The sequence below is a fragment of the Cupressus sempervirens genome, chromosome 3 (genome assembly GCF_028749045.1).
Source record: "Cupressus sempervirens isolate cs-2001-9-10 chromosome 3, ASM2874904v1, whole genome shotgun sequence".
Classification (NCBI taxonomy): Eukaryota; Viridiplantae; Streptophyta; class Pinopsida; order Cupressales; family Cupressaceae; genus Cupressus; species Cupressus sempervirens.
Window position 1 is genome coordinate 99027955 of NC_143120.1, and position 12108 is coordinate 99040062.

Consider the following 12108-nt stretch of genomic DNA (forward strand, 5'->3'; position numbering starts at 1 on the left):
CATAAATGAGAAAGAGCAAGACCCTAATGAAAAGTTCTTCAAGGAGCTAAAAGTAATCATGGTAGAGAGATGGAATAAAATGACTACCCCTTTGCATCTACTTGCTTTTGCATTGACCCCCAAGTTCTATAGCCAAGTTGTCCTCAAGGATAGCAGCACCAAAGTTGCTCCATACCGAGATCCTAAAGTTTTTGAAGGGTACAAGGCAGCCCTCCGAAGACTCTTTCCCGAGGACCTACTACCAGTAGTGAGGTCTGAATTTATGAGTTTTGCGAGCACCGATGATTGTAGTCTTGATGCTCTTGAAAACGAGAACAATGTTGATGCTCATAAATGGTGGTACTTCCATGGAAAAAAGTACTAGCTCTTGCAACTCGTTGCCATCAAAATTTTATCACATGTAAGTTCTTTGATCTTGTTGGGTGGATATTTTGTGACCGATAGTTTTGGGTAAAATCCAATCGCATAATAGGATGACCAGCCACAACGTGTGAGATAGTCTCTCCTACCTTATAGGGAAGGCTCCCCCTTCTCACCGTTCCTTAGATCAACTCAAGGTAAGCAAGAAGTTGAGAGATTTTGTAAAAGGGTGTTACCAATATTCTTTCCTCTTAACTTTCAGGAAAGAATCCACATACCCGTGGAGCGAGTAATGGGCAGGGTGAAATCTCTAACTACATTTGTATCTAAAAGCTGAAAACGGTGATACCGATAAACCAACAGTAACTCAAAGGCTAGCTGAAAGTGTACCGATTTGGCTCTAAGTCTAGTCGTAATTCTATATGAAAAAGCTTTACTATTGGGGCACAAAGACTTCTAGAAGTAAGGATATCCTAATTATTTTGTGAACTAAGAAAGAGATATAAGCTACAAACAAAGCTTCTAGTCTATATATCTCTGCAATTGCTCCTAGTCAAAGCTCCGGCTCCAATTGCTTCTTTACTCGTTTTACACTCAATTATCAAGAACACAAGATCACATGAACCAAAGATAACATATGCAAATTATAGACAAAAATTCTAATTCACACAAGTAACAATTGCACTCAATCAAAGTTCAGTTTCAATTGCTCCTTTGTATTCACTTTTCCATCAAAACAGTGCTACACAATCAAAGTTCTATTAGCACAATTTCTCTAGAGCTCTCTTGCATACAATAAAAGATGGTTTTTACAATGAGGGGGGCACTCCTTTATATAGGCAAAGGAGTTGAGAAAAGATGGAGGAAAAAGTAGGAGCAACTCAACCAACTTTGACCTGGTTTAACTAACAAGAGAAATTACTGGATTACATGTCATTACACAATTTCTTGTAATTACATCATTTCATGCAATACATTCTTTCCAACTTCAAACATGAAAGAAGAAGAAGAAATTGTTGAGGCTATTGATTCTGAATGAATCAATCCTATGGATTGTTGGCAAAGGCCTTGTACTTGATGATGATCACAAGATCAAATATTCTTGTATTTTATGCCACTGCATTCACCATGATGAGTTTCCAGATGTGATTTGAAAACTTGATGTGACCAAGCTTTCTCTTGTTCAAGTTGTCGTGAATTCTCCTTTGTAGATTGGCACATTTTGGAGTCTTTGACACTTTGAAGACCTTGACGGTGTATGGATGTAAACTCGAAACAACTTTCCATTAATACTTTTAACTTTTTTGTTTTTTCTGAAACAAAGTGTTTGGTGCATTCCCACACGAACTAAAGTTCTCGGACAACCATTGGAAAAATGGAGACCAAAAGAATTCTTGCTTCTTTTATTTGAAGCATGCCTTATATACTGTGTGTCTTCATTCTTTATAAAAATCCTGGCATATCTTGACATGCTGTAATATGAAAGTTTCAATGGGATTGAATCCATCATTGGAAGATATGGATTCTGACTCCATGACAATATTGGCAAAATGGATCCTTGAGGAACAATATATTTGGAGTATTGATTAGATACTCATCGAACATATTCAATGAATTGGATGTGATATGGAAAGTACATGCGAAGGGCTAAAATGGGACTTAAGAAGATGGATGACATGTAACTGCATGTGGGAAAAGGATGAGTTCTTATAGAGACGCCTTGAGGAATGAAGGCTAGGCATATGGGAATGCATGCAAATGATAACTTTTGACTTTAAAAGTGTGATCTTTAGTCAAAAATGGGTTCTTTAGACGTCATTACACGTAAAGTGGATTACATGTAAAACGAACATGCATTTAGGATTGGAAGATGGAAATGCGTGTAAATGGGAATGGAGGATGAGATTGCATGTAAATGTAGATGGAGGGTGAGATTACATGTAATTGCATGTGGAGAATGAGATGCAGTGTGTCATGACATGAAAAATGGAGTTACATGTAATTGCTCTTGAAGTGTAATTCCATATGAAAGGAATGGATGCAATGTGCCTTGACATGTAATGGTGGATATGGAATGAAATGATGCACTTGCACGAAGAGGTGGAAGGTGAAGTGAAATGTGCTCAAGTTCTTTCTGCTTAAGTTCTGTTCTTGGGAAAGAACTTGCAATTTCTTCCAAAAGAAGAAAAACGAGAAAACAAGCAAACAAACAATGAAAACAAACACAAAACAATCACATGCCTTTGATTTTAGACTCAAACATGTCAAGAAGCAAGTTGTTTTCAAGCGCAATTTGGAATTTGGAATTTGGGAAAATTCCATAAACTTAAAAATGAATGTTTTCATCACATTTAAAGAGAATTTGCACTTTACATGGTATACATTTGGACAAATATGCGATAACAAGCCATAATATGCTTGGAAATAGCAAGATAAGCATGAATTGATGAGCAAGTTTGAAAATGTCCACTTACTTGGAGGTTATGAGCCAAAATAGCAAGATTTATAGATTTTGAGACCAATCCTCCCTCAAATCCGGATTTTCAAAAAACTTTTTGAGTTATTCTGTACTTACATTCAACAAATATTAATGAGCAATGAAGGGTCGAATTTGACTTGAGAATGCCAAAAACGTGGTCTCCAAAGGCAATGACATGCATTAAAACTCAAAAGCAAACCCTATTGATCCAAAGGTATGGGCTGAAAATGCCATTTTTTGAGTTTTATGAACAAAAATGTGGCTTTTTTATGCAAAAATCTAGGCCGTTTTTGCAAAAACGTGGCAAAAAAGTGCATGTTTTTTAGTCATTTTTGACTTGTGAATGCAAAAACGACTTGCCCAAATGCATATACATGGACCCAAATGTGGCTTCAAAATGCAAAAAAGTGGATATAAAGCCCAATTTTTTGAGCATTTTTAGCAAAAACATGATTCATTAAAGGCATGAAATGAAGATTTTTTGACATCTAATGGCAAAAATGTGTTCTTCAATAGTATATATATGGAGCAAAACCTCAAAAAGACTTCTATTTGAGCCAAAAAGTGATCCAAACTGCCTCAAATCTGGGCATTTTAAACAAAAACGTGGCTCAAAAATGCAAAATTATGAATCATTTTTGTCTTGGATATGCAAAATCATGACCCCAAATGCACATATATGCATTAAAACTAAAAAACGCCCCTCTTTTGATGGATTTCAAGCCATTATATGGGCAGATCTAAGCATTTTTGATGAAAAATGTGTTCTTGGAGGAAGAAAACATCAAGTTTTTTGCCCTTGAATCTTTAAAAACGGATTTTTGGGATGCAAATGCATGTGTTATGAGCAAAACACACTTTAAAGATGCATATACATGTTTTAAAAACGTCTTGAGCTTGCTTTTACCCAAACACACCTTTTGGGTGCATTGACATGTTTTAAAAATATGCATTTTGGTCAAAAAACGGGTTTCCAAGATGCATATGTATGTTTTTAAAGCAAAACACACCTTTTTGGTGTCTTTGTATATTTTTGCAATATGCATATCTCACCTTTTAGGTGTGATTTAATGTTTTAGCAATATGCATTTGCTTCCTTTTTATGTACTTACATGCATTTTCATTCAAAATCTCACCTTTTTGATGCAATGACATATTTTGAATTAAAATGTTCTTGTAAACATGTTTTGCGTAACTTAAGTGATGAATTAAACACATGTCAATTTAATTTTTGATGAAATATTACTTAAATGGAAGGAGGACTCGAAACTGCTCTACAACTTCCTCACTGAAGATTGGGCTAAAGTCCTCCTTGCTAGGAAGGGAAAGAAAAAAATGCTAGTTAGTGGCCTCCGAGTGCTTGGTGTTTTTTGGTTTTCTGCTAGTTTTTCTCTCCATCCTATGGTGATGGTTATGTTTTTCTGTTAAACTTGGATATTGGCTGTAGGTGGTACGATGTGATGACCACATACATGCCCTTTATTAACTTGATAAACCTTGTTGGTGTTAAGAGTAGGAACTCTAGTACTATTAATTTTTGTTATGTTGATACTTATGTTTTTGATGTAAATCCTTAGGGGTCTATGTGGTTGTTTGCTGGTTGTTCACCAATCTTGTAAAGGGTTAGACCCCTAGTTTTGGTTGCTTTTATATCAAAAACATTTACACTATCATATTTAAGATATAATGTGCAAATATCATTTTAAAAGTAATGTTTACTAGAGCATTTGATTTAAAAAAATAAAATAAAATTATATAGTTAATATAGTCAGTTAAGTTAAAAATCAAAAAGTAACTTAACTTAAAAATATAACATAAAGTGCACTATAGTTACTTTAAGTGAAAAATCAAAATGATAAAATAACTTAAAAACATAACTAAAGTGAATTTATGTTATATTTTTTAAAGTGAATGTCAACTAAAAAATATAACATGATATTCTTAATTCGTGCAGTTGCACCTAAAATGTCCACTTTTTGGGCACTAAATTGGTCTTATCTTTTGATTGCCAACTCCGATTAAGCCCTAAGATAGATCAAATCGAAGGAAAAACCGAAAGCAATGACTTGAACAAAACCAAAGGACTAAAAACTAACAAAAACACACTAAAAAACGAGAAAAAGACTTTGAAGGCCTAAAAAAAAGCATAGGTTTGACAAACAAAAAACCGAAAAAGACTTAATGAAAGCCTTTAGTAAAAGGATTCATTATATTAATTGGAGATGTTTAGTTGATCAATACTAACCAATTAAATAACAAATTGAACTCAGAGAAATGCGAAACTAAGTTGAAAAAGTTTCATATTGTTACCTGCATTTTGTCACCACAAAATGCAGGACAACAAATCTTAAGATTCTACCCTGTAATTTCTTGTTCATAAATATTCAAAACCCTTCACTCTATAATTTCAAATTTGTAAATCTTGATAGGTTGCTAGTTCATCATCATCTAAGAGGAATTGGAGCACATACTCCTTTATCCACTCAATAAAATGCAACTGACTAAACTCCAAGAAGGCAGATAACTTGGTCTTTGTGCATTCCAACTTGAGGCTCACAACTCATAAAGAGAATACGTACACAAAAGGGGAGGCAAAATAATGGGATGTTAACCAGAGTCTACAAAGTTTGAAGCCCACTTTGGTGCACTAGCAATTGATGATGGTGACCATAATGATGAGATACATCATGATGTTGAAGCTGATCTTGAGGTTACGGCTGGGACTACTTATGATAGTGGCACTAATTGTGCTTCTAATCTACTTCCTAACGATGAGGAATGCTTTGATGATTTTTGATCACATGACTGATAGTGATTACTGATTACTAATTAGTAATGTTGGCATTACTGTTTTGAACTGAAACATTGGTATAGTGGTATTTTGACATTTTGTCATGCTATTCAAAATAAATCGTGAATATATACGGTGGTGTATGTTGCTAAATTGCTATAATATTAGCATAGTGGTGTATCAACTTATTTGCTGAAGCATATGCTTATATATATATATATAGAGAGAGAGAGAGAGAGAGGGAGAGAGAGAGAGAGAGAGAGAGAGAGAGAGAGAGAGAGAGAGAGAGATTCTTTTATAAAAAAAACTTGTACGAACGAACCCAAAACAAATCGAACCCAACCCAAAAAATTTCGAGCGAATGTCGAACGCAAATGTCAAATCCGCATACGAACCGGAATCCTAATTGGCAACTTAGAATTTAAACAATTTTTTAAGTTCTCGACTTATCTTTGATATTTTGTTTTTCCCTCAGGCGATAAGTTGCTGATAATGATAAGTTGAACTATGGTCCATTGTATTTATCAAGGAGGCCATACCACAAAATAGCATTGAACTCAATACATCTTACTGGTGTATCTATTATGATCATTATGATTATTAGATAGACATATGCTATATATCAATGTACATAATGACTAATGCTATAACTATGTGATTATGATTAGGGATGACTAAACTGCTTATGACAAGAATCATGTGGTTAATATGTCATTATGTATATTGTCTGAAACCCACCTTGCAAGGGAAAGGGCCTGAGGTGGAAGACCAGGATCATGAGGGGCTCATGAGGAGGCTGTCCTATTAGGACCATTACGTCCTAGGACAAGAAGGCACTCACTAATTCACCCCTTACAGCCTCTGCTTAATTCCACAAGGTGGTAATTTAATGTAGGGAGACAAGATATGATTGGGGAAAACTGGTTAAGCCAGAAAGAACAGAACCCCCACTGTCCTTGGAGTTTTGTTTGCTTGAATTAGTCAGTGAAACTTAATTTACAGAAGGAGTGACAAAGACTGTCAAAACTTTACCTCTTAAGGTATTTTCCATAAGCCATCATGGCATAATTTGTCAGCATTTTTTGGAAAACATGGCTCAATGCTTCTTGTTTCTTCTTTTGACAGCCCCATGTTTGTTTTATGTTGTAGTTGGAAATGCTATTTGGTTGTAGAATATATAGTTCCAATTTTGTCATTTAATCTTCTTTGTGATATTCTTGCTAATTTTAGCCAGGAAAAACAAAATTTTAACTTTTCTTGTGGTCATCACTTTAACTGGCAATTCTGAGATTAAATTATAACAGTAGAAATGCCATCGACAACAGTGGCATCACAGTATTGCAACTAGTTTCAGTTTGTCTATGTTTAAGATTTAATCTATGTAATAGCAGCGTTTTTTTATCAGTTTTCAGAATTGGTGTGTAACAAATGATGTGCCAGGCAGTAAAAGAAAGGTTTATAATTCTATGTTAATAGGGAAATCATGTCCACATCTCTTGTTTGATGTTTTTATCATTTTAGTTATAAAACCTTTATGTTTACTGAAGATTTGACACTCAGAAACAGTGGTTGACATTTAACTATAGCTTGCCTTAATAATGCATTTTTTGTTCTATGATATGCTAAGAGCGTGAATTGCAATTATGCAGGTATCTTGTGATTTTAATATATTTCAGGTTTTCATTCATTCCTATACAGCTTTTCACACAAAGTGGGTTCCTGCATTATTTGGTATATCTAGAAGGCGGCATTGTTGCCTCAATTTCACTGTCCAAGATAAAGAAAAATTAGCAGAATGGAAAGATTTTCTCGAAAAACAAGGATGTTATGTGAATTGTACTCGAATTTTGGTTGGAACAAAGGGCGATGCAAATGTTGCAGTTGACTCAGTTTCAGATGCAACAATGATTTTCCAGCCAAGAAAATCTTTTCTTGTCATTCTCAATCCTTGCTCTGGTAATGGTCATGCAAGGGAAATCTACTATGATAAAGTTGAGCCATTGTTCAAGGTAGAATATATTCTCTGTGCCTTGTATCTTGCATTTCACACATCCATAATTCCCATGAATGTCTCATTAATGTTTGTGCAATGAATAATTATTTAAAGTGTATGTAGTCATTGATTCTTAATTTCTTTATAAAAGCAACAGCGAGTCAAATTTTAGTTAAATGCATTGTGAATTGAATCTGTATTTTATCCTATGTTCATTCCTTTAACCAAAATATCTACTTGAACTTGGGAAATGAAAATATGCCAAATGGTACCTAATTTGAGGTAATTTATCTTAACTTTCAAATTTTTAAGAAATGTTTCTCTTCTTGTTCTTATTAGCAAATAACAAATACAAACTTTTTTTGTTCTGTTATTTTCTAAACTTGAATACTATGTTGATACAAAAGTATTTACTTTAACAGAATGTAGGTAAGCAAGATATGTGGTCATTTGACATATGCATTATATTGCACGCATGCAATGCATTTTTGTTTGTGCTTATTTTCCAAATAAGGATGAAATATGATTTCTCTAAAGGAATGTTATAAGAAGAATACAAGAAAAGAAGTCATAAAATAATGTTTTACATTTTCAAACTAATAGCCACAATAATAGTTCCGACATATTGCATTTTTGAGGGACACACTCTTGGACAAACATAATGACACAGGTAAACATTACAAACTAATAGTGGAAAGGAAAATATGCATGTTCTAATAGTAGAAAAAATAATGCATACTCAACTAGTTGCCATGCCAAGAATGTTAACCATTATGATCCATCTTGTCTCATGATATCATCCAATTCTACATCACCCTTAAATATTTATGGTATGAGTTTATGGTGGCAACATCAGCAATGAGAATGCATGCATGTTAACAATATCTGTTAACTCACAAACAACTACAGGTGCTAATCATGAACTCTACCGTATTTTTTTTTCAACAGTGTACATGACATATTTCAATCATGATGTAAATAAGACTGAAATTTTGATGGCATTACATTGCCACTTTATTGGGGGTCAGCATGACATATAAGGTCATATCAATCCCAGGTAAAACTATATTATTGAAAACTTTATGATTTAACTTTTTAGTCTTTGTGATAAACTGGCTAAAGTGACACTGAAAGTACCACTCTGAACTGTGTCACTATCTCTCTAAGACATTGCTTGTATTATTTTAAAGAATCTCATTATGAGTTTTAAACTTTTTAAAAAGAGATTGACCAATCAGGAGAGAGAGCAACAGATTGAGCATTTATACTAAAGCTCTGTCCAGTTGGAAGTTCAAGTTCTTAATTGATAGATAATATTACAAAGTATTTTGATGTACCATATATAATATATCCCTGTAGCATGTTTCTAGTTCCATGCTCCATGTTTCTATATCACTGATGGCTCAACTTTATGCAGTGGGCAGGCTTGAATTGCAAAGTGATTGAGACGAATGGTCCACAACATGCCCAAGCTTTGATTTCATCATTTAATTTCCACGCTTATCCAGATGGTGAGTTACATTCTTCATGTATACAAGGATATGGGTGTTGAATCAACGACTGCCCATCCTTGCAACTCTGTCTCAGGTTCCCTCAGTTTATCCAAAACAAAATATTATTTCAATTTTTTTGTTATGCTGTATGTAAACATTACTAATTCAAATTAGATATTTCATGCTCATATTCTATTGCTGCAAGCAAATTGCTTACATGCAAATTTTGTAATTTCCAAATTTTATAGACAAAATATGTAAAACAAGGCCAACGATTTTTTCCAAGTAAAACAATTGCACAATAACAATAAAGCAACACATGCTGATGCGCTAATATTGACATCGCACATGATAAGACTGCATACGCATCCTATACACTGATACATATATAAAGTACACAAAAGATAACACTATCTTGATATATGAAGGTTTGCACACATCTTAATATGGTTCAAACTACATACAAGCAGGCTACTAAAGGAAGAAGCATAATAATATCAATTCCAGTCCTTTAAGCATTAACTACATGAATTAGATTCACTAAATATCATCATTCCTCTTTCCAGAGCTTAAGAAACTATGAAAAATCAGTAGATATACTCTGAATTATCCTTTTTCCTCGATGATGTAATCTTATAACATTAGAGAAGATAAGAGAATGTTCGCCACATTCCTATTATAATAGATGCCTAATCTACGATTCATTTATTGATTAACCAAAGTAATCATTCGTTATTAAGCATTCTACAGGTCATAAGGTAAGAATGACCAATTTATACAAATAGTTCTCAAATCAATATAAGATCTTATCAGATTATTTAAATTCTAAACACTTAAATACAGCCCTAAAGCATATCATACCCTTCCAAACCATCCGACAAAGGAAATCCTAATATGATTTCCGAAGCAGGAACTCTGTTGCGAAATTGTGGAAAGAAAGGTTTGTAACTCTAACAAAATAGGGAATTACACAAACCAAAAGAAGAAAATAGAACAGTGAAATTTCCTGTTAATCCCCAAAAGGGTTTTAGTTTTACACAGGGCAATGATGCTACTTTTACAACCGGACACCAACTCAATAGCTCAAACAATGGAAGTTTAGTAACTCACAAAATATAAGCCATTTGGTGATGAAATTTTCAGCACAGGTTTTGTACTCAATTGACTATCCATCCACATTTTAATCAAGTCACCATATTTCATTAAAGTAACCCTTAAAATGTGAATTAAATTATAAACACATACCCATGAACACTGATGCAATCTAAGGAAACAAATTAAAAATTGAATAATATTTTTTGATTGTTGAGAATATAATTATTTATATCCAAAAACTCATAGAGTTTGACAAATACAAGCTAACCCATATCTATAGAGAAGGAAACAGGGCAGTGGGTGCCTGGCCAATTTGGGGGCCAGATGTCAGTCTTTAAGATGTCAGAGAAACTATAGACACCTCCCGGAGAATGTCAAAAATCTCTCTCTAAGGAGTCACAAAACACCACCCCTTTAACAATGAAAGCTGATAATTCCTTCCTTAATTGGGATTTCATGGCTTTTGTTATCTTTAAGCTCTGCTCCTTATTCAAATGGGGCCAAAGATGATGCAGACTTTGAATCTGTAGGGCGTGAAGGAGGCAGTGACCTAGAATAGGCTTCAGGACCCCACGCGGAGATCACCTTTGTCATGGACTTTGAACTCGAAAGGTGACAATGTGGCTATGACTTGGGACTAGATTGTTGATTCTAAGTGGAAATCACCTAATAATGATGAAGATGGTACCTGGGGAGTCTAAAAGGTGGTACTCTGTAATAATTACGACCCTTTCTTACCACTTGATGTTTAAATTTAAGAACCCTTGATTGTGACTAATGGTGTGGATTTCCCTTTTAGCTTTAATGTTTTGCACATACAAAGGACTCTTTGCATGTGGAAAAAAAGATTGCTTTGAAGTATGATGACTATGTAGGCGATAATTCTTATTACCTAGGCTTGCATCCTAATTTACTTGATAATCTTTACAAATCAGTGCCTAAAGATACTAGTAAACAAGTTTCTGTACTGAGTGGCTTCTGCAATTTCTATTTGGGCTTCTGTTGCTACATTAGGGTGCTATTAACAAAACACACAAATTCTTTGTCCTATGTTGCTCTATATTTGCATAATGGGGGGTGACATAATTAGAACCGGTTTGAGATTTTGTCGAGATAAACACTTTGTGTACAAGAAACGAAATTTTTAGGCCTATCACCCCTGTCTTTGCACTCCAATCTAAGAGGAAGTGATTGAAGTTTCCTTTTCAAACTTGTAGGATGTTGAAGCTTTGATTTTGTTATTGTTGGGTTTCAAAGAAATGTTCAAAAATCCATTGCTATAGCCGGGTGATATTCTCATTGATGATGGCATTGTTCATATGTATATAGCTAGTTAGTTAGTTTTATTGTTGTTTTCATATACAATTTTATCACTTTTATATTTATCTATTTCTATTATATATATATATATAGAGTTTTCTTGTACAATTTCACTGTCTTTAATACTTTATAATACTTTATATATATATATATATATATATATATATATATACACAATTATTTAGTTAGTCAAGGGTTTTTGTCTTGTTTTTTATTTTATTTTATTATTTTATTATTTTTTTCATGTTTATTGTATTTCACTTTTTATGTTTTGTTTTTGGGTTGTCTTGTCTTGTATTTCATTTGTATGCATAGAAAGGGAGAAGCAGAAGGCACATATTGTTGATGAATGTGGCAGCAATATTGAAAACAAGGAATCCAAGTGATTCTGGAAGTGTATCAGGAGTTGATGAAAGAAAGTGAAATCTTTGGTAAACTCGATGACATGTTGAAATCATTTAACCACCAATTTGAGTTACTGGATGGGGATCTTGGTGCTTGGAACAACATGATAGAAGTTGATTTGCATTTTTAATGTGAGTATAATGTCAAGTGGAGGATTTCTAACAAGGAAACA

At 33.8% G+C, this 12108-nt stretch overlaps 1 protein-coding gene across 6 annotated transcripts in view; it reads left to right on the plus strand.

The window, feature by feature from the left end:
- The window catches only part of LOC149564972 (sphingoid long-chain bases kinase 1-like), a 179954-nt gene that overhangs the window by 32988 nt on the left and 134858 nt on the right, over positions 1–12108 (plus strand). For all 6 annotated transcript variants that reach the window (XR_016361985.1, XM_089818509.1, XM_089818508.1 and 3 more), the window contains exons 2-3: positions 7280–7639; positions 9041–9134. Coding sequence is in view for 5 of the 6 variants with exons in the window: in XM_089818509.1 (XP_089674635.1) it covers positions 7280–7639; positions 9041–9134 (454 nt within the window). In the remaining variant the exon portion in view is untranslated. The remainder of the gene's footprint in view (positions 1–7279; positions 7640–9040; positions 9135–12108) is intronic.